We start from the raw sequence: 24,364 nt of genomic DNA, 5'->3' as shown, positions 1-24,364 counted from the left end.
GTGGAACAAGTATGCGCATGACACAGGAAGCCACTCCTGCCGCTGAAGAGATATCACTTATTGCAGTACAAAATGTGACTTGCCTCTTCAGCAAAAGTTGCAATGGAGAACTCGAGTAACTTCTGGCTGTGCATGGCTGTCTGCCCCCCGCTCCTTATCATGGCCACAAGCCAAACAAAAGGGAAGTACTTTGACTATATATTTCCAGAAATGGATGGGTACTCATATCAGTGACAACAGCTAACTCAATCTATAGGAAATTTTTAAAATAAATAAACTATATTAAAAATTAAACTAGATTTTGATTAGTTGCTTTGTACAGAAAAGGGAAGGTGGTGGCCACTGTTCACAGCAAAGATGAATTGCAACGTTGGTCTCAGAATTTTCAGTCTATAGGGAAACATCCCTCGTGGTGCCTAACAGAAAAACGGTAGGAGAAGCTAAGTATGCTCACTTTACTGGCTTTTAGGCCCTACTCCAGACTCCATTGTAAAGAGAATGAGTTGTTCCACTGGATATGTAGCACACCGTGTTAGGCCCCTATATAAATGACAAAATATCACAATTGGTAAGGGAATGCCGCAGTAACAATGCCACAGCATAAGTGAATAGTGAATATATACACAGTACAGTCATTGGAAATATTAAATTTAGTTGTAAAATAAAGCTTCTGCTGTAACTTGAAATGTGTGGAATCTGTCGACATTACCAGCGTTTCACAATAATAAATGGAACTTTGAATGTAGTTGTCAGCCAGAAACGGCTACTAAGGCTTTACTCGTAAGCATTCCAGCACCACTGACTATGTGCATCACCTGCTGTGTTCTTGCCATGGGGAACTACTGGACAATGCTTGTTACATGACTGGTGACAAGTAACACACTCCCCCACCCCCACCCTGCACCACCTTCCCCATCTGGCCAAGTGCTATTCTAAATAGGTTTTTTAAATATATAGAGAGAGATATTGTTTTTGGATATGACAAAAGGATAGGTAAACATGTCACATGGATGCTTGCTTCTCCCTTAAAAAAAACATTGTACAAGATGCTCCGTTTCTTCACACCACTCAGCTGTCATTTCCACAATGCTTCCTTATTTTAAAATTTTATTTTCCTTGACAAATGTGAGGTCTCACTCCGGCACTAGAGCACATATGTCCCATGTGTTTTGTTTTGCACCGAAAAGGAATGGCCCTCCACACTGCCCGCTCTGGTGGTAAATGCTAATTCTCCTTCAGGGGCTCCACCACGATGCTCATACAGTTACCAAGCCAATGAGTAGGGTGAGCGTTGAGGTGTTGAGTGTTGTATAGGACACAAGACCTATACAAACCTGCAAAATGAGTGTGTGTGGCGCATTTCAAAGCAGCACCTGTGGGGCGCACACACTGTGTTTCTTGGTATCTCTTGAGCACGGTACCTTCCTCTTCAAGTTATGTTACTGAAGCACCTGTGATGTATGCTCCTGGCCCCCCCCCCCACGTTTTGTGTGTCTCTGTGTGGTACATGGATGATGACTAACTGGAGAGCTGGAAACAGCAAGAATGGCAACTCAAGTATGTGGCCACCAGCTCTGACAACTTTAAAAAAGAGATTAGGCAAGTTATTGGAGGATAGATCTACCAAGGGTTATTAGTCATTTTTAGTCATGCTGGCTATAATCTGCCTCCATAAACGGAGGCAGACAACCACCCCCCCCCCCCCGGATCTTTCAGGAGGAAGGGTGGAGTAATAAATTGAATCCATTTTCTTCTTCTTCATGGTGAATACCAGTTGCCGGAGAGTAGCAAGAGAGGAGGACTATTGCCTTCAGGCTCTGCAAGTGGTTGGCCACTGTGAGAAACAGGATGCTGGACTAGTTGAACCTTTAGTCTGATCCAGCAGGGCTCCTTTTATGTTCTTAGAAGAACAGCATCAATAGGCAGCTGGAGAATATGTCTAGAGTAAAACTTTGATCTTTAAGTGTTTTATTCCAATACCACATCTCTCATTAAAGCGTTTTACAATGTTTCTAAAAGATGTTAGATAACAAACCCTAACTCCACTTCATCAAGCACAGTGAATGGGATTAGGCAACACTGTAATCCCTCTGGGCTAAATATTTAGGGCAAGATTTTGCCCTCAGGCAGTGCTGCTGACATCAGAGGGCAGAACTTGGCTCCTAGTTACATTGCACACCCCACCCATTCTCCAGATATTGTGCAAGTCTTAAAAAGTTGTTTACATGAAGCACAAAATATCTTTAACTGTTTGCTGGCTTACATAAGAGCAATGATATAATGTTGTCTGTGGTTTTTGTAACCCAAAGAAAACGAGGGCTGCTTTGCAACTATCATGTGAACAAAGACATCTGAAAGCTTTAATGCTTGCCTGGTACAAAATAATAGCGGCAGTTCCTAAATTAAAATCCTATTACAAACACCAAATCCTGTGGCCTATTACAAAATAATGAGTCATTGCATTGTTTCCAAATATAGGGTCTGGGTTAAACCTAAATTCTGACAGTGATTATGCTACCTTTTCTTTGCAAGATTTTTACCTCAGAGGTGAAGTGCTTTGAGTTATCAACAAATTTTTGTCATGAATTTGCAGGAGGCTGATACAAAAGAGAGGGTACAACTTGAGACCATCTAATGTTGCAGAGAGCAAAATATTCAAGGAAGCCTCTTATCAAGCTTTATCTGGTGTTCTTAAGGACAGAGTAGGAGCCCAGGAGAGCAGCAGTAACTCATTTCCTAGAGAAGGGATATGAAGGGAATAGGTAGGAATGCCAGACTGTTCCATCTTCAGTTAGTGGGGATCAAACAGACTTCTACCCTCTCTGTTCCAAGGACAGGTAGCAGCACCATCTATTTGAATTTACGGCGTGTTATTGCCTGGAGTGTAGGCCCTATTTCTCTTCGCTGTGGTGTGTGATGTGAGGCACCACTACAGCACCACCCCTGCAGCTGTGATAGCACTGCCGCATGCCAGGATCAGTATGGGCTGCGGAAGGCAGTGGCAACGGAAGCAGTGGATTGGTGGTGGCAGTGGTGCATGCAAGTGCATCTTCATTTGCTGGTGCTTCCCCACCCTTGCCACTGTCCTACTCCATCCTGCCAGAGCCAGAAGGGTGGTGCAGCTCAACATCATGACTGAGGATGTAGGCCAAAGGAATGAACTGCAGCAACTGCCAGGTCTGGGTGAGGAGCTGAAAACTGGATTGCCTATGCCAGGAAGTCAGGTAATTTCAGGCTGCAATATCTGTCTGTCTTTCTGTAGCTGAGTAACCTGCTGCAAAGAAACAGTTTCTCTGCTTCTTCTTTTGCCTTTCCCATCTTGCTTGTTGTATCCCGTGCCCCTATTGCCTCTGTACCCCATCTGACACTGATAACAGCTTTGTAGTTAAGTAGCCACAGATGACAAGGAACTCCATGCAGGTGAGTTTATGGGATTCCATGCAAGCAAGGAGGTATGGCATATTGGTCTCTCGCCTATACCTAGAATAGAAACCAAGTGTGCTACAAGAGAAGGGGGAACCTACATCTGTGCCCAGCACAGAAATGCAGTGGACAGCTGCAGGATGGATGGATCTCTCTAACCAACTCACAACAGGCTACTACTATTATTTTTTTATTATCACCTAGTAACTTCAGCAGACTTAATTCACAAGACAGATGTATTGCATGATCTGAAAAACGCTTACTCAGAATAAATCACATTGGTTTGGATCCAGAGTAATAGTACAACCCTAACTATGTCTTCTCAGAACTATATCCTATTTAATTCAGTGGGGTTAGGATAGGAAAGTTAGTTGCACCAAAAACAACATGACAGAAATTAATCAACGATTAACCCACTGGTTTCAATGGGCACTACATGCAACCAACTTAAGTCTGCATCTAGCCCACTGATCTCCATAGGACCTACTCCCAAGTAAGCCTTGGCATGTCTCTCAGTATTTAACATATTCGTTCCATCTGAGCAAGTATTTCTGCTTGTGCAATGGAACTTTCCCCTTTCTCCTCCCACCATGAGGCCCCTAAATCTGTTCTAGGTTTCCTCCAACTCTCTGGATCCTTAGGCTGATAGAACCAATTAGTTGGATACCCACACACATCTTGGCAAAAGCAACTTTTAACAAAAACTCATAGAATACCTGTTGCTTGTCTGCTAGACAATGTGAAACATTATTCTCAATTGAGCCAAGGAGCCAGAGCCTCTTGGGAACCACATGGCAGGAGCACTACCTTCCTGTCATAGGCCTTCAGGACCAGGGCAGCAGAGCTCTCTGCTGAAGGTTGAGAAGCAAAGATCGGAAGCGGTTATTGCTTAGGAAGATAAAATAAGCAGGTATCTGTATATTTGGCCCAGCTCCTTCACTCCACCCTTCACTCTCTAACGAATGAGCCAATTTAATCAGCATTTTAGTCAGGGTGCTCCGTTATTAAACAGAGTGCTGCAATTGGATATGGAACCCTCAGCCAATGCCCACCTCAAACAATTGGTGTAGGTATAAAAACAGCAATGTCTAGGAAAATGTTACTTAAATAAGAAATAGTAACTATAATATATATATACTGTAGTTCATCAATGAAGCATGGTGCACCAGGCAAAAACATATCTCTACCTCCACGCAAAAGGAAACAAATAGACTGCCTGTAAATAAAAATTTAAACCAAGAGGAGTTCAAAGCACATTTTGACTGCTCAGTGTTGTATCTACTGCAGGAGGAAAAGCAGAAACAAAAAACTAATGGTAAGGACTCTCTAAAATGGAGCAAATAGCAGCTGGGGGGGGGGACGACAGAATGCGGTAATTATATTTAATTTAATATTAATAGAAATTACTTGCCATTTGGGTTGGATTTGAGAACAGAAGGGCTCTATCCCTGTGCTTCTCTCAGAACTCCCCCTGCCCAAAACGTTCTTCCACCCTCCAGAGTAAATTCTTTGAGGGAAGGCACAGGAAGCTGAAGGGGGGGGGGTGCTAGTGAAAATAGCCTCCTCCTCCCTTCCAACAGTGTGAACTTCCTCTGAACAGAACTCTGGTCAGGACAAGTGTGGCTCCAACCTATTATTTTTCTCTTTTGTATGCATGTTCAGTAAACATGTATCTAGTAGCACTGTATTTGACAAAGTGCCTGTAGGGCGGGCAAAGGAATTTCTCCCTCTCCCCCGTTCCCAGATATTATATATCCAGCAGAATACAATGTCAAACTTACCTCAAAACTGACAGGCATGCTGCGCTTCAGTGCAATTTCAAATACTACACTGATTTCTGACTTGTTTGCATCTTTTTCGTCTTCCATTTCATTGCCTGGCTCTCCATTCTGGTCAAGCAAAATAAGAAATTTAGATTAAAGCAAAACAAGACCCTGAAGCATATTCACTAAAATGTGCATGCAAACAAGTACATTTGCAGCCAGTTTGATCAAGCAGAGGAGGCTTGATCCTGGGTAAAAAAAGAAAAGTGGTCCTGTTCTTTCAGGGCATGGAGTTAATTTTAAATTCTTGTGTGGATGGGTTGCTTGTTCACAGAAGTCCAACCCAAACAACAGGCTAAAGGCTCAGTCACTAATTTCTGAAAAGAGTATGCTGTTGGAAGGTAAGAACACAGATTTAGTCTGTGACCACTACAGTGGTACCTCGCGTTAAGTACTTAATTCGTTCTGGAGGTCCGTTCTTAACCTGAAACTGTTTTCAACCTGAAGCACCCTTTAGCTAATGGGGCCTCCTGCTGCTGCTGCTGCGCTGCCGGAGCACGATTTCTGTTCTCATCCTGAAGCACTATTTCTGGGTTAGTGGAGTCTGTAACCTGAAGTGTATGTAACCTGAAACGTATGTAACCTGAGGTACCACTGTACAGATAAACATTGTAAGCCTGTCTACACGGGGAGAGACATAGTGGGAGTGCAAACTGCCTTTAACCAGAGTTTGGCCAGCGCAGCCATAAAACATAGCTATGGTTAACACCAATCATGGTCTGAAAACTCACATCAAACCATGGGTATGCTTCCTAATATGTGGACAGTACTTTAAAATAGTTTAGGAATTCATCCATAATCCTTAATCTAGAATTCAGAAAAATCAACAATGGTTAGGTTGTGTGTCTGCATAAGGCTTCCGCAGCAGGAAACAAAGCAAATGTTGATCTATGAGCCATCAGCTGCACTTTACTCAATGGTCAGACAAAAGCTTAACTGGTGAGCCAATGTATTCCTTTACCCTCAAATTATTACATTATAAAAGCAGACAGAGGCTAAACAGGGACACAAGTACTCTCCTGCATTATTTATAGTTATTGGCACTGAGCAGCAATAACCCTTGAGACTCTTTCACATAAGCTTCCTTACCACCAAGAAAAAGCAATAAAGGAAAGGGGATGGATGGATGACTGGTGGTTCCGAAAGATCCATGGTTTACGTGCGAGTCTCATCACAGTAGTAAAGCTCCTGGCTATGTACTCCCTTCTCAGGCCTCACTTTGGCTGCTTGGCAGGAAGAATTTGGCAGCTGTACAGCAGTTCTTTCATGAATGCAGGTTCATGTTCCCATGGACTCCTCGTTTTCCTCACTGCTGTTTGTGTTGTGCTTTCCTCAAACTGACACAATGAAGATTCAACCCCATAAAGTTTCAACATCCAGTGCCTTAAAAGATTCTGCGTGTCCAACGTTGTCCAATGTTTTAGAAGGCTCTTGTTTGTTTAGTACATAGCTTGTGCCTAACATGCCACAGCACGTAGGGGGACTTTTCATCTATCTGCAGCTCTACAGTGCACACGGTCTACCACCTCAGCTGCCCTGTTTCTTGCTGAGAAGTTTTGTGACTACTCTGACCAGCTACAAAACTGAAGGAGAGCCATGCTCGATTTCTGCTGGAGTCCAAGGCTGTGACCAATGGAGGAACAAGACCTTTTGGAGTGTTAATGCTGTGAGCCCCTCCAGTGTAAGCTCAGGTTGTATATATGTGTAAATATATGTAAAGACATGTGCAGATGAGGGCAGCCATGATGATTAAGGGTCTGGAAACCAAGCCTTACGAGGAATGGTTGAGGGAACTGGGTATGTTTAGCCTGGGAAAGAGGAGATATGATAGCTAAAGGGCTGTCACAGGGAAGTTGGGCAAGCTTGTTTTCTCCTGCTCTAGATCCAAACCAATGGATTCAAGTTACAAGAAAGGAGATTACAACTAAACATCAGGAATAATTTTCTGATAGTAAGAGCTGTTCAACAGTGGAACAGACTCCCATGAGAGGTGGTAGACTCTCCTTCCTTGGAGGTTTTTAAGAAGAGATTGGATTGCCATCTGTCATGTATGATCTAGTTGAGATTCCTGCATCACATGAGGTTGGACTAGATGACCCCCCGGGTCCCTTTCATACAATTCTATGATTTTATGATTCTATGTCTAGAAATGGAGCAACAACAGTGGTACTCACAAGGCCCTGTGGGGATAATAATTCTGGATTTCAGAGATGTTATAAGGACTATTGAGAGAATATTTGTGACATTTTGAATATTTGAAATATGCAAATAGTAAGCGTTATTATATGAGCAGGAGTCATGGACAACCCTTTGTGCTGAGATCAGCAGTGGTAACAAAAAGAATCACTTCTTTAGATTTATGCAGCCCACTGCTATCTTCTCTGTCAGTGCCCCCTCAAGGTCTTGCTCAGAGACCATTTAGCTCTACTGTCAGAGAGCCTTTTAGGAAAATGGCAGTGTGAAATGCTAGAGAATGAAAGTAGAACGTTCCCCTCATCCCAAAGTATTATATTGTGTGATATAATGCATAGTCTGCCTTACACCACTGCTTTTTTCATGTACATTAGCTTATTTCTACATGTCTGACATTTTGAAAGCAACGAAAGGAAAATCACCAAGGATGTAATGCAGCAGGTGTTGTTCTTAACTAAATCAGATTGAAATCTATGGGATTTAAATTCCTGTTGTCCAATGCCTATGCATGCAAACTGATTTTCTACATGCTAGTTAGTAACCAAATTCCAGGGCTTAGGGTCTTCTAGGTCTGATTACCTAGTAAGCATGCATAAGATTTTTAGTCAGAGCTATCCTTTGTAGGATTATGCCACATATAGTCAATGCTTAAATACAATTGCTCTATATAGATTTTTATCTATAAAGGAGTGGTGTTGTTGAAAACACATCCTCTGTATCTTCTGACTAAGAGTGATCACTCAGTGCTTTCTGCCTTTTAAGCCACCCATGGCCAATCAGGGCCAACCAGGGCTATAGTGCCAGGGAAGGAAAGGGTTAATTCCTTTGCCTGTGCCATACCCATTTTAAATCACCTGCCCCTCTACTGAATCTGTTTTCCCCATGATAAAACGTCACATCTCTGTGTTTACTTCTATGGAGCAACTAGCAGCTTCAGAGGGAAATTAAATTAGGAATATGGCATGGCAGGGGTGCCAGTGTTATGCCATTCTGTCCTCATGCCATGGTCTTGATCTGTTTTACCCCGCCCTGCAGTTTTAACTGGGCATCTTGTGCCTCAGTTAGGTGAACTCTAGTTGTGCTTTAGATTTACCTATTCTATCATTCCAGACCTTTCAATCTGCAATTTAGATTTCAACCAGCTTTTATATGTTCATTTACTTTTACATAATATGTATTTTTTGCATTTTGTTGAATAATGAAAGCGTTGACTCTTACAACTGCAAGACTGAGCAAACTAATGATATACCAAGGGACTAATAGACTGAAAGCCTAAAACCATCTGACAGCTGTTCAGAAGCTCAGTCAAAATGACTTTGTGATCTCATTCACATGCACAAGATTTCATATCAAAATGTCATCATTTGGAAAATGTGGAGTTATTTTTTTTTGGGGGGGGAATTCCTCAGGGTAAGGAGTCAGGTCTAGCTAAACTAGAACTAAGTATGTATGATTTTTATTTTATTTTATTTTGAGAGAGACAAATAAGGGCACTTCTGCAACCCTTTGGTTGCAGGGAATGTAAGTGTAGAATTAGAGATCTTTCCTCCAGGGTGCATCAAAGCTGGTATTTTCCCAGAATATGAATTGCAATGGATGGTTCATCGTTTATAGGGTTGACTGTCAGGTGTGACTGTCACAGCACTCAGCTAGGTAATACATATGTATTACTGGTGATAAGATACAACCTACGCTCCCGTTCTCTCAAATATTTGGCATTTTTTTTCAAGAGACTTGGGGTCTTTTCTTTTTTAACTTTCCTGAGTGATTAGTTTTCTGGTCTACTGCATAACAGAGCAGCCTTGCCCAAACTGGTGCCTCCAGATGTTTTGAAATACAACTCCCACCACCAGTCCCAGCCAGCAAGGCACCACCTTGGCCATGGCTGCTTTAGACCATAACAAGAAAAAGAGTCACACAATCTTAAGCAATGCAATGTCTTCCATAACAATGACTCACAACCATTTGGAATACGTCCTAACTACTCTAAGTAAAGCACTTTTTCTAGAGCTACATGGAGAATTCCATCTCTCACCTTAACAAGAGAGTCAACGGGCTGGATTTTAATTCCATTGAGGAAAAGGATTTCCTCGGCATCCCTATCACCCAATCTGCTTCTACATGATTGGGAAGCCCTTAAGAATGGTGTAGCATATGATGCAGGGGCAGCAAACAGAGGGTAGTATAGGCAGAAATCATAGTGCATAGAGTTCGATCCAAGCACTGGATTCGCTGTGATAATACTAATGATGTTGAAGTGCAACAGGAAACTATGCTTCATGTATGATATCCTTATGAGGCCTCGTCTGATCTCTCTCATTTTGATGAACCTTCTGTCCCTGATGTAATGCTTTTAGCAAGGTTGCGGGGCTTGGGGGATGTGTTGGGGGGGGGCTGATAGGGAAGTGGGAGAGGCAGGCTGAAAACCTCTTTTTCTAGTTTGGTTCAGCACAAAGGGGACTGGGCCAGAATTGAAATGCAGTAAAACTTTTCAAGGAGCAGAAGGTCACATTATTCATTTCAAGCTCTCCCCAGTTGAGATCCCATGCCATCCCTAATTAGGATGGGTTGTTTTTTTTACTTTTTAAGAAGCAAAATGTGTTGATGGTCTCAGTTACTACAAGCTAAATAGAGCTGATATAAAAAGGTTGACCAAGGAAATCTGGAGATCTTGCTTACTATGGCTTTAAGAAGTGAAGGCGCAAATCACTAACCTGAGGTAATTTGGGGGGGATTGGCTCGTTCTGAAGAGCCTGAAGAGCCTTCATGGCAGCATTGTGTCTAGCAGCTTGGCGAGTCTTCCCTTCACCAAAAAATTCATGGTCACCCACAGTCAACTGGACATAGAAAATCTTAGGCACAGGGCAGTGATATCTAGGAAAAATGTTATGGGAACATTAAGTCCTCTTGCAAGTCAAATTCACACACCAAACAACTTGCAAACACTGTATGTAAATTATATTTGAAAAAGCCAGTATTAACATTTAGCTACAACTTTTAGTCAATTTATCAGTTAGGTAAACCAATTAAAAGCCTTCTAATTGATTAAAAAGTTGCCATGGATAGACCTCACAGCAGATGTCAAAACGTGTTTTAAATGCAAAATAATTTGTTTTAACTTACAAAAACTACACACAGCAAAGCTGCCTTACCACTCACTGCTTTCCCTTCCTCTGATGTTTCCAGTGTGTTGTATTTTAGATGGTAAGATCCTTAGGGCAGGGACCTGCCCTCTTCTATGTGGTAAACTGCCATATACACTGGTGACACTATATAAATACTTATTAATAGTAAAATCTTCTGCAGAGCAAACTGGAAATTACATGCAAATCTACATAGAACTGCATATAACATTCAGCTACATCCCCCCCCCCCCCCGCCAATGTAACTTTGGCAGATAGTAATGTGCAGCAGGAAAATGGTGTTAGGTGACACTTAACAGTTTCCTCAATGCCAGTTGTCTGCTTCACAAAGCTCCCCCAACTATATTCTCCCTATAGAGTTCCAAATGTATTTTGTGAATCGCAAACATGTTGTTTGGAATCTTGTGGGTTTTCACTTTCTGTATGTTTTAAATTATGGTTTATATTTTTTAAATGATAATTTTATTTTTCTATAAACCACTTTGAGGTTTCTTTCTATAATCAAGTGGTATATAAATTTTATTAAATAATATTAAATATAATGAACCAAGAAGTCTGTAAAACACTCTCAATACATTGGGAATACTTTTAATAATAAATAAATAAACAACTGCACAATCATACGCATGTTTACTCAGAAGCAAGTCCCACTGTATTCCATTGGACTTACTCCCAAAGTAAGCATGTTTAGGACTGCAGCCTAAGAACTAATATATATATTCTGAGAATACAGGAGAGCTATTATATTTATGACAAATGCGAAAGGAAGGGAAAACAGCTAACAAAATGAAGTAGCCTGCTGTCACCTCAAGCATGCCAGAACAAGACAGAAACATTCAGAGCCAAGGTAAATTTTTTCCTTCCTGTTATGTAGCTTGAGATCTAGTCACTGTGGGGATTAAAGCTTACTTTCCTTAAAACATGCCCTCCTTTTCATTTTTGAATGTGTATCAGCTGACTGTTGTTCTCTAGATTATATCTTGGTGTATGACAAGACTTTTTGATTGCTTGACTGCAATCAAACAGAAGTTTGGTTGGATCCTCTTTCAAAGGGATCTGGAATTTTTTAGCAAGTGGTAAAAACAAAAATACCTTGTTCATACAGGTTATTTATATATCACACCTTTTGAGTGTCTCATTAGGACAGGGGAGGTTCAGGTTCAAATCTCTACCAGCTACAAAGCTTACTGTGTGATCTTGGCCAAGTCATTCTCTTTCAGCCCCATCTACTTCACAGAGTTGCTGCGAGGATAAAATGAGCAGGGCGAAAGGACTATGTGAACTGCCTCTTGAACTACTTGAAGGAAATGCAGGATACAACCGTAGTTTGAAAAACAGTTCTTCCAAGGCAGCAAATGTGGGTTTCTCTAAATTTTATCATCACAATAAATTTGCAAGATACCTACTTGTTCAAGGTTTCCTTGTAAGATTTAGAGCTGATTGGAGATTTGAAGTTGGAGCTCCCTGATCCAAATCACACACACTGTATATTGTAGGAGCCCAGAAATCTCTAGGAGATGATGCCTAACACCAAGTCACAATGTTGCTGTTTTTCAACCCAGTTTATCAACCTCTAATGGGAACAGCTCTCCAAAGGCCTTAGGCTGAGCTCTTCCCTCAACTTTGTCCTCTGCAATTCTTTTAGCTAGAGATGCCTGGGAATGCCACACTTCCAGTGAAAAACCAAGGCACTCTACAGGGGGTGTCTGGGAACCAAAATAATCATATGGAACCTGATGGTTCACCATCACTCTGTACAGGCTTTATTTCAAGTCTGAATTCTGCATCTATAGCTCACTACCCAAAATAACAACAACAACAGACTTGAGACACAGATACACGTGAATCTCCAAAGCAACAACCATGCAAACCTTGGATCAGTGCCTAGACTCAAGAGGTGGGCTATACGAGGGCCAATAATCTGAGACTGAAACATGGCAAGACTGTGGATGAGTGGTCCCTGGATCTGGGAAATTGACCAATGACTCTGAATGGGTCTCAACTCCTTCTAAAGGAGTAAGTCGGTAGCCTGGGGGTTGATTCTAGTTCCAACGCCATCACTAGCACCACAGTTGTCTTCAATGGCTAGGACTGCATTTTATCAGCTTCAGCTGGTGAGACAGCTAGGGGCAGTCTGGGACCAGGATAGTTTACGTACAGTGGTCCATGCACTGGCAGCCTCAGTACTTAATTCTGCAATGTCCTTTATGTGGAGCTACCCTTGAGCCTGCTCCAGAAGCTTCAGCTGCTGCAGAACGTGGCAGCTCGATTACTGATAGGAATAGCTTCCTGAAAGCATGAAATAACTGCTGTGTGAATGACTCTGGCTGCCTGTATGCTACTGGACCAGGTTCAAGGTTTTAGTACTAGTGGATGAAGTCTTAAACAACTTAGGACCTAGGTACCCTACAGAGCGCTTCACTCCTTATAGAAGTGAAGATAAGTGAAATTGCCAGGGACTGAGCTTTTGAAGATGCCCCATGCCTCTGAAATCAAACCTCTCTACATTCAGCACAAGACATTCACAGTAGCCCTGCACTGTAGGATACCTTCCCAATAGAGGTAAAGAAAATCTGTACAGTGTGTGTACAGATTTCAACATGCCATGAAGACATGTTCACTTCAACAAGCATTTTAAGAATGCTAATTTTTTTATCTGATCACACTTGATTTATGTTATTCTGCATTTTATTATTTGGTACTCACTTAAGAGGGGACGCGGGTGGCGCTGTGGGTAAAACCTCAGTGCCTAGGACTTGCTGATCGCATGGTCAGCGGTTCGAATCCCAGCTGCGGGGTACGTTCCCGTCGTTCGGTCCCAGCGCCTGCCAACCTAGCAGTTCGAAAGCACCTCCGGGTGCAAGTAGATAAATAGGGACCGCTTACCAGCGGGAAGGTAAACGGCGTTCCGTGTGCTGCGCTGGCTCGCCAGATGCAGCTTGTCACGCTGGCCACGTGACCCGGAAGTGTCTGCGGACAGCGCTGGCTCCCGGCCTATAGAGTGAGATGAGCGCACAACCCTAGAGTCTGGCAAGACTGGCCCGTATGGGCAGGGGTACCTTTACTCACTTAAGAGATCTATGGCTATTGGCAATTTGTAAATATTTTAAATATTTAAATTATTAAATTAAGTTCAATTAGTCTGAGTATAACTTACACTGACTACCGCCCCTCAGTTAGCATGCTCAAAAAGTCAATTTTTAAAATAGGCGTCTATTTTTAGCAGACCACTAGTATCACTTAAGAACGGAGAGTATTAAGCTGGAAATCAGCTTTAAAACTATGACCTGGCATGCAAGGTTTCAGCCATGAGTAAATGTTTACAGCTAGTTCTTAACATCTAAAAACAGGGGTTCATAACATGCCTTCAAGTTGGTGTGATCAGGCGCCATTGTAATTATATAAATCGCAATGGTCTGTTGACAATTACAAAACTCATTTTGGTTTGCCACAGAGGCAAACAAAATTTCTGTTCATTATAATTTTACTGGCATATGATCTCATAACATATAAGCACGCTGAAACAATCTGGTTCTTTTCCAGCCAAAATATTAATTGCATACTAAGGATCCCTTAGGACCTCTCCTTGTATGGCTATCAAATCACACTCACACACACCACACCACAAATAAAGTATTACTGTATCAGGCATTTTTTTTCATATTGCATTTCCTGTATTTTTGCAGATGGCATAAACATTCCTAAAAGAGTGCTTGCCTCTAGAAACCTCTTAATGAAACAAGTAACATTACAAGCTGATATACAGGCTGTGCACATTTAATTCCTCCTTTTCCATGCAAATTATATTTGTCAGTTTTGTATTATAAATAACTTATATTAAGCATACTGATTGCTCCCTTCACAATTTTCATAACTCCCTAATGACTTTTTGTGTAAATATGTTGGGTTGAGCCAAATGTTCTCCAGAGAACATTTTCAGCACACACAAAAAACAGACCTTCAAGGGCCTCAAAATATTCACCAGAATATTTTTTTAGCACAGGTTCCCAGCTATGTAACTATTATGCATAGCTTGTTGGATTTTGATGAAATGACAAGCTGTAGTTAATTTTTAAAAATTTAGGTAAATGCTTCTGATCTCATCAAAGTAATGTAGAAGTCCAAAGCTCATTGTAGCTCATTCCCATAGTTATGATGATGATGATGATAATAGTAATAATTATTATTATTATTATTATTATTATTATTATTATTATTATTATTTGTACCCCACCCATCTAACTGGGTTGCCCCAACCACTCTGGGCACCTTCTAGCATATATAGAAACATAGGTAAAGGTAAAGGTACCCCTGCCCGTACGGGCCAGTCTTGACAGACTCTGGGGTTGTGCGCCCATCTCACTAGAAACATAGTAAAACCTTAAACCTTAAAAAACTTCCCTATGGAGGGCTGCCTTAAGATGTCTCCTAAAATATATATAATTACTCAACTCCTTGACATCTGATGGGAGAGCATTCCACAGGGTGGGTGCCACTACCGACAAGGCCCTCTGCCTGGTTCCTTGTAGCTTTACTTTTCACAGTGTGGGAACCACCAGAAGACCCTCAGTGCTGGAACTCAGTGTCTGGGCTGAATGATGGGGGTGGAGACGCTCCTTCAGGTATACAGGGCTGATTTATTATTTATTAATTATGGATTTATCATAATATCCAAACCACCTTAGAGTACACAAAGCATTTTTAAAATTCCAAAGTGGTATATAAATAATAAGCACTAGTAGTACTAAAGGTAAAGGTAAAGGACCACTGGATGGTTGAGTCCAGTCAAACTTGACTATGGGGTGCGGCATTCATCTCACTTCAGGCCGAGGGAGCCGGTGTTTGTCCACAGACAGCTTTCCAGGCCATGTGGCCAGCATGACTAAACTGCTTCTGGCGCACGGAGGGCCATGACGAGTCCCACAGCACATGGTAATGCAGTTTACCTTCCCACCACAGTGGTATCTATTTATCTACTCACACTGGTATGCTTTCAAACTGCTAGGTTGGCAGGAGCTGGGACAGAGCAACGGGAGCTCACCCCATCGCGTGGACTAGTAGTACTATCCCCCTAATTCAGTAGTTTCTAGTCTGAAAGAAAAATTATTCAATTAGCAGGATTTCTATAACTCTTCTATGCTATCATATGTTTTTCTGGAACGGGTATAATCAGTTTATATACCGGTAATTTCCTCTTCTGTTTGTACATACCTGGAAATCTTGTAAGAGCGTGATTATGTCAATTGTTACAGCAAACAGAAGCAGTTGCTTAAACTGTCTACCCCAGAGATAGGCAGGTTAGGTCTATAACCTGTATTTCGCTGATCAATAAAATCTGATGTTGACCTTGGCCAAGGCTTTACAAACGGAGGTGGGGGATGTGGAAAAAAAGTTACGGTGATTATAAAAAGGATTGCAATTAAGTTTTGTAATGTACTTCAGCCATATTATATAAAGCAAGGAATTCTAATGTTCCCTATGCAAAGTGGAAAGACAGAACATCCAAGTCTCTTATCTACTTCAGCTCTTTAAAAAATTTCCCATGAACTGCATTACTCTCCAGTCCTAACAGTCTGCAGAGTGGTTAGTAAGAACATTTTCCAAAAACTCATTAGAGTCCAAGAACATAAACAATGCTACATCTCTAACTGTAGCATCATCTTTTTCCTACACTGAAAAAGAACATTGCATTTGACAACATAGTGGCCATGTAAACAAAAAAGAATGAAGTGCCTCAGCCCCTTAATCCAGTACTATATTTACCACTACTGATGCTACAGAGATAAAGCTAAGCCGTGCAACTTATTCAGATGGTATATTATACAATCTGTATTATTAAACTACTTGAAAATCAGGGAACACAGATGTAGGCATAAACAACCAATTCTCCAACAGAGAGAGGTAAACAGTCAGTTGCCAAATGGTTTAAGCAAAGGTGATGGCCTCTTCTTATCTATTAATTAGCAAGCTAGAAAAAGGAGTTTAGACTTAGAAAGCAAATGTGCTGAAGAAAGAATTATTCAAGACAGTTAGCCAAGTAATAGATAGATGTGCACTGTATGTGCTCACATGGAGTATGACCTGAATTTTACATTTTACATTTTGATGGTACAGGGAGCAGAAAAAACGAGGAAAGCAGTAGGGATGATTTGGTGCAGCTTCACATACTTGGGCCTATTTTCAGTAGGTAGGTAGAGACTAAGGAGTTAAGCCAAAGGCTTCACAGAAGAGGTGTTTTTTTGTGTGAACAGATTTGAAAGGCGGGAGAAAGGTGGTGTGATTTGTCCCAATACTATGACCCACTGATGAAGTTTTAGTTATGAAATCCATAACCAGAATTATTCTTCACTCATCTTCATGCCCTCTATGCTTTCAAAGAACATAATAAGGCCCTAGAAAGCCCTCCACCTCTGGAGCCCTTTCTCGACAGACTCATACAAAATGCTTCCCCCACCTCTGGAGCCCTAATGCTAATCACTATCATCCAATGTGATAGCTACTGGCAATGGCACAGCACATCACCTGCAGGCTCCCTTGCCACTGTGCTCCAGGGACCGCTTTCTCAAACAGATGTTTCTGCTTTTTAAAAGTCACAGGAAATGGGCTGACTTTCCCCCTTTTCCTTTCCTAGAAACAAGCACTAGCACAGCTGTACTCCACACTTCCCTTAAAACAATGTGGGGGGGGGGGGTGCGCGCGTGGGAAGTGTATGGTAATGGAAAGCAAGGCAAAATAAAAGTTACTGTGCAGATAATTAACAACTATTAATTCAATTTAAAACCTAATCCAATGATGGCAGTGCACCGAAGCCGAGTTAGATGACATAGGAACAAAGAAACACAGTTATTTCTCTTTCTGTAATCGGAATCCTGCTTCACTCAGTTTTAGCCCAAGGACCTTAGATGAAGGAACCAGGTTCCTTGCTTTTAGCAACCAGCTGGTTACTAAACTGAGCCATCAGGACTTGCAGTACAGATTTTGCTCTCCTTAAAGGCATCCTGGTCAGTCCAAACCCTGAATACACTGACTGGACTTCAGTGACTCTCCAGGCCTTTAACTAAGCAACACTCTTTCTGGCCTTGTGTTCAAGCATTGATTCACTACTTACTCCCTAGCCTGATTTCCCACTTCTGGCCAGAACAAAATTTATGGAGCAACATGATGATTCCTAAAGCAGGCAGCTAATTGGAAGGGATCATCATAAGAGATAACAAAAGAACAAGGTGAACAGGTTGTATGTGAATAAGCTACAAGATCTTGGGGGGAAATGTCCCAAAGTCTTTGCTTTATCAGGGTAGGCACACTGTCATATCCCATTTCACAGAATAGTTGGAAAAGGATCTAGGGGTCTTAGTAGACCACAAGCTTAACATGAGTCAACAATGTGATGCAGCAGCAAAAAAAGACTAATGCTATTCTAGGCTGTGTCAACAGAAGTAAGGGCATAGCCAGGGGGGCGGGGGGGGGGCACGGATACTCCTCCTAAATCAAGTAAATAAATAAAAATACTTAACTGACCAATTGCAAGGCAGATAACTCATTCTCCCACCCCCGCAACATAAAGTCTGCCGCCACTAAAATAAATCATGGCTGTGCCCATTAATAGAAGTAGAGTGTACCGATCAAGGGACCACACCTTGAAAGCCTGAGTTCATTCTGAGCTTTGTCCCACTTGACCTTCTCCCTGCAACTGTTAGCTACTCTTGTATACTCCTCCTTTGTTTTTTCTTCTTTCTTCCATTTCTTGTACATTCCCTTCTTACTTTCCAACATATATATAAGATCCTTATGCAGCCACACCATTTTCTTTAGGTTCCCCCTTCTTTTTCTTGTTGGAATTGTCTGCCTTTGTGCCTTCAATGTTTCACCTTTAAGAAACTCCCATCCATCTTGGACTTGCTTCTCTCTGAGTATTTCTGACCATGGGACTTCACACTCAGCTTTTCCTTGCCTGTGTATAATAAAACCTTAGAGGACATAATCACTTCCTCTCAAGGTTCCTTGTACTTCCAGTTCATTGATCAGTTCCTCCCTGTTGGTGAGGACCAGGTTCAAGAGAGATGACCCCTTGTTGCTTCTTGTACTTTCTGGGAAATGAAATTGTCAGCAAGGAAATCAAGGAATTTCTTGGACCTTACATTCTTGGCAGAGTTTAAATTCCAACAAATATCAGGATAGTTGAAGTCTCCTATAACTACTATATCTCTGCTTTTTGAAGGAGAATGGGCAAGCATCCATTATAGGCAACTTTTTGTGCAACAAGCTGTGTTCAAAAACTACAATAGGTGTTCCCAGATAAATGTGCTAAAAGCTCTGTTCTTATCTTAAAAATAAAGATCAGAAGCCAAAGCTTTAAGACTCCCAACCAGTCTCGTATCTCAAAAGGACACTGTCCCTTTCCCCAAATATAGTTGCATTAGGAACACATATTGGGATCTGCAGAAGGGCTCATGGCAATTTAACTTGAACAGCATTTGACTCAGACGACACTCCCCTAATCCAAACAGCAGCTCCAAAAATAAATTAGAAAGTTACCCTAGCATTAAAAATGTTAATATCTGCAGGGATATACCGACCCCTTTAGGTATAGAAAAGGTGTTGTATAGCAGATGAATTAGCTTGAGCTTTCTGGGATGCAAAGGATTTGTGAGAGAGTATGATGGAATACTACCCCCAAATATTGGAAGCTTTTAACTTGTTCCATAATTTGGTTATCCAGAATAGTGCTTAACCCAAATCTAGAATAGGATAAAAGTACTACATAAAATAGGATACACACACACACACACACACACACACACACACATATATATTTATATCTCCAAGTTTTAGCAGCTGTCATTTTCGGTCATTTCCAAGATCAATCAGAAGCAGACTGAACAAGATGGGGCAAGTATAAATTCTTGCCTAGCTCCCTTGGCCATGAGCATATCTTTAGTAAGCTGTCCAATTGCCACATCTAATTTGTAAAAGGCTATTGTTAGTGCTACCTCAGGTTAAGAACTTAATTCATTCTGGAGGTCTGTTCTTAACCTGAGGTACTTTAGCTAATGGGGCCTCCCGCTGCCACCGCGCAATTTCTGTTCTCATCCTGAAGCAAAGTTCTGAACCTGAGGTACTATTTCTGGGTTAGCAGAGTCTGTAACCTGAAGTGTCTGTGACCTGAAGCGTCTGTAACTTGAAGTGTCTGTAACCCAAGGTACCACTGTAGCTTGAATAAGGGGGGGGGGAGTCTTTTATCAACAAGAATGCCATCGAACAATGTCATTTCTGCCACAGCTTGCCCCTAGGGATAGAATCAAAAGGTGCCTTAATATCCATGAAGACACTAAACAGCTCTTCTTGAAGGTCTTGGATATTTTTTAACAAGGTGGCAAAGCACAAGACAGTAGGTAAAGGGTTGAGTGGTTCTCTCTAAATGATGCTTGAAAATCAGTAAGTATATTCTGATTCAAAAAAAATAAATTCATCTATTGTTTAAGAACCTAGGATATAACTTCAGCATTAACTGATAGCAAACTGCTAAGTCTCTAGATTTCTAGATCATTAGCTTGACCCTTTTAAAAAAAAAGAGTACTAATGGTGCTCTCTTCTAGCTAGAAGGGATCATATTAGAACTGCTTATTGTAGTAATAAGGGCAATCAACAATAGCTTATACACTTATAAGCTCTGCAAGAATATAGTCAATTCCTGGAGTCCTTTTCACTCTTCAACTAATTATATTATACTGTATGTGAAACTTCTTTCGGAGAGACTGGGTTCTATTTTGTGGGGCTGCTAATACAGAACCATAAAGAGGGTCTACATTGGATGCAAGGCCATCTAGGAATGTAACAATGGGTCTAAAGTGGCCCTCCCAGACCTGTGCCAAGATACAACAATTTAGAACTTCAGATCAAGAGCATAAAGCTCCCAAAGTCAGCTAGCAGAAGGTTCTAGAGTCGTTATGAAGAGAAGCATTTAAAAGCAGCAACCATGAATCACTCTGACACTTTTTATGAGACAATAAGGTCTGATCCCCCCCCCCCCCCGTTTGAAAATAGCTTAGGGAAAGATAGTTTTACCCCAATTTCCTGTAAGAAATATAGGAGCCTCTTAGTGCTCTTTTCATCAAACTACGCTCATCAAACCATTGGATGCTTCCGGATTTATTGGGACCAAAACTCCTGGGAGAGAGATTTTGTTCGTGTGTTATGACCTCCTGGAGAAGTTGTATTAGCTTCTCAATTGCCTCCATAATGGTAGTAGAGGGTTTCTCAGACAATATTATAGATTTACGTAAAGTGGGCCGCTGTGACAGAGCTTAGTATCAACAAGGTGACCATTTAGTTCTTAACTTCTGAGGGCCTCCGATTTGGTGAGATTGGATTGATCACAGTGTTATGACAGTCAAGGTGTTATACTCTCATCCATTTTAATACTTTAAGAAAACTATTATGAGACAAAACACTATAACTACCCTATTGCTAAGATTCTGAAAAAAATAGATATGAAATAATAGGAAAGTACTTGAAAAAGCTCTTGGGTGAGCTTTCTGCAGTCAAAGCTAAACACAAATGACAAATTCATACTGCCCTCTGATGGCCTAGGAGAATTATTCTACGTTGCACTACTGCAGCCACTTGACTAAGTCATTATGAACATAATAACTCTCTCTCTGCATCTCCTGTAGATATAGTTCACAGTTCTCCAAATATGGAGACAAGCGAGGACACTGTAACCTGCCTCCTTTCCCATATCTGGTTTCTACATTACTCCAGCTGTGTGGAAGCCATCATATACGTTTTCATGTGACACCATCTCTAACCAAATCTAACCACATGAGCTAAGCAAATCATGCCCTCATATCACATCAAATCTCTTCTCCAGTCACAAAGGCACAGGGTAGCATTCCCCAGGGATTTTCTTGCAGCTGTGTTCAAAAGTGAAAAGAAATCATGGGGAACAGATTGACAACTACTTCAAAATTCAGGGCACATAACTGTATGACAGGAACACAGCCTTCAGCCATAAGGTAGGTCATATAGACTCCCTCACCTCCTCAGAAGAACAGGGAGGCAGGTAACACTGGGCTTACTGTGTGGTCAGAAACTATGGAGCGTTGTCTTTCCATAACATGATTAACTTTCCATCCAAAGTAGTAAACAATACAGTAAATGCATGACATGAAACCCCACAGGTTTGTTTTGTGCTTAATGACAGCAGTTTCATAAGGCTGTGACTTTGAGTAGGGATGGTGGTAGGGCTTAACCACCTGTAGTTTCCCCTGCTCAAAATCATCCCTCAGTTACAGATCCATTTTACAAGGATAATTACAGATTTGAACCCAAGGAGGAAAAGTCAGTGGAGAAATAATTACATGCAGGTGCACCACCCCTCGGCTCAAAATCACAGCCTCCTTGCTTTTGATTTACAAAAAGGCTGTTGGATTTTCCTTACATGCAGTTTGGGTGTAATGTGTAGATTACCCTGTAGTTAGTCTCCTGAGAAGCACACTAGCTATTTGTACATGAAAACTGAATGCAAAGGCCTTTTGTTGTTATTTTAAAAAGGCAGGATCATTGGATCTGCTCATACTTCAAAAGCATACCTCTGCTAAATAAGTTGGATACTAGTTCTGATTCATTCGTGGGCCCAAAATTTGAAGAAACCAGGAGGATGCAAAGGACTGAATGAAGCCCAATGTCCTACCCCAACAGAGACATGCTATTCTTTTACTATACTTGCACTGGCTAGTGGGGTTTGAATAGTGACAGCTTTCCCAGTGCATCCCTGAAAACAGACTGCTTACTACAGAGCAACATCACTGGAGAGGGCTAAAATTCAGTCTTCACCCAACCCTCACAGGAGTCCCAGTGCAGGACTGCCCCTTCTTACCCTATATGCACACCAACCACAATCAGGGTGCTGCATTCAAGAGAGTAGGTTCACATGCAAGTGAGTCCCTGTAGGGTAATCATCTCTGAATGACCCAAGCAAGAAAGCCAAGCTACATGCTGCAAAGACATTTTAAGTGTTAGGATCTCAGTCTTTCCAATTCATTCTGTACTTCAGGAATCTGAATTGGGCTATTCTGAACTCCCCTGCCAAGAACATTCCATGTTCTTTTCACTTAAAATATTTCTATCCCACTTGTCTGCTTCTCCCCATTCTGCCCTAAACAGGCTCATGTGGTTCCACATTCTTCCTAGGATTGTCAGGGAAAGGCAAGTCCTTCAAACATTAGCTTGGCTTGCCTTCTCTGGTGGCCAGTTATCCAGATGAGTGGCAAGATTCAATATGAGAATTAACTACCAAGCCCTTTACGGCGATCTTTAGAAATATTAGCTAGGGAAATGCCTTGTATTCAAGGGTGCATGAGAATAAGGCACTGGGAGGGGGAAATGGAAGGAGTAGTGCATTTCAAATCCATCGCCACCCAAATTATTTGCACAGAATCTGACAACATTTTCCACTTTGGCTGTATTAAGAAACCAGCTGCTTTGATAAAAGAATAGCAATATGTATTTTTAAAAATTCTACACTTTGATTCATATACAACACAATCCAACCCCCTGATCTACCATGCTGGAGGAGCCACCCAAATGTGAGGCAGATGGAAGCTACCAACAGTGTTAGCCAATGGAAATCCCAAAATGGGGCATTTATGGACATGGGGTGGGCTTTCTCAGGATCTAGCAGATCATGTGCTGCTGTCATGTGACAGCAACGAAACTGATCTGGGTCTCTTTGATGCACCAACCTGGGAGCTGGCACAGTGAAGCAGTAGGGCTGTGGATGCACACTGGCTGCACTGCTTCATCAAATCTGCCACTCTCCCTGCTAGGAGTTACGACTGCAGCCCTAACGAAGAGATTAATCAACTAAAGAGTTGCTTGATAAATTGGTAGAGGCAAACACAGCATCCACTGAGGCTGAGCCACTGAGAGTTCAACGCACACTTGCTTGTTTTATTTTCATTTTATTTTCTGGGGATGTTTGGGCTCTAGGGTAGTATATTTTATAAGAAATGAAAACATAAATACTATTCTAAGAATCAGTAGTATTTTTTGTTTTTATGTACTTCCTTCAATGTCTCAAAAAGCACATATATTGATATTTGCAGATTTATTATTAGTATTATTATTGGCAGAGTTAACATATAAAAAGAAAATGAAAAATGAATACACAGCAAATGGTTAATCAAGGAAAAGAAAATCCTGTGCCACCTTGATTTATTTAGACCTCTAAACATCTATATCCCTTCTATCTTCTACCATGGGATTCAAGATAGTGTACATGACGTTCCCAGGTGGCCTTCCATGTAGGAAATGACCAGATCCACAGCTGCTTAACATAGCAAGTTGGCAGCAATATCTGTCCTTTGACCATACCCTGGGACCACTGTGTGGGAGATCTCTTTTGCAATAATGCTATAATTATTCTTTGATTGGGGGGGGTGTCAATTAACTATTGGTGGGGGAAGGCAGAGAAACTGACGATCACATGCCCTTAGATGACCAGGTTACAAAACCATAATGATGTTAGTAATGCCTAACTGGATCAAAATGCTTATAAAACACAACTGTCTCCTGGGGGTTGGAGATGTTCCCAGTTGGAGTAAGGGTGTTCTGCGATCTCTATTGCCAAAGCTGCTCCTACAGATCACTTTCATAGGCTTTCATGGGCTTCTGAAGCTTGTGAATTGCAATCATATCCACATTTACCAGAAAACAACTGAATTCAGTGAGACTTACTTCTGAATAGTCATGTATAAGATTGTACTATCAGTCTTTAAAAAA

General features: G+C 41.4%; 1 protein-coding gene across 4 annotated transcripts in view; it reads right to left on the bottom strand.

Annotated features, from left to right (window-relative positions):
• The window catches only part of STAU2 (staufen double-stranded RNA binding protein 2), a 139,999-nt gene that overhangs the window by 103,866 nt on the left and 11,769 nt on the right, over positions 1-24,364 (bottom strand). For all 4 annotated transcript variants that reach the window (XR_014566489.1, XM_083747774.1, XM_083747775.1 and 1 more), the window contains exons 6-7: positions 10,154-10,313; positions 5,205-5,312 (exon numbers count right to left, since the gene is read on the bottom strand). Coding sequence is in view for 3 of the 4 variants with exons in the window: in XM_083747774.1 (XP_083603900.1) it covers positions 5,205-5,312; positions 10,154-10,313 (268 nt within the window). In the remaining variant the exon portion in view is untranslated. The remainder of the gene's footprint in view (positions 1-5,204; positions 5,313-10,153; positions 10,314-24,364) is intronic.

Source organism: Podarcis gaigeae (genome assembly GCF_964106915.1).
Source record: "Podarcis gaigeae genome assembly, chromosome: 7".
Classification (NCBI taxonomy): Eukaryota; Metazoa; Chordata; class Lepidosauria; order Squamata; family Lacertidae; genus Podarcis; species Podarcis gaigeae.
Note: the sequence above shows the minus strand (reverse complement) of the source record. Positions and strands in the feature narration are given on the sequence as shown.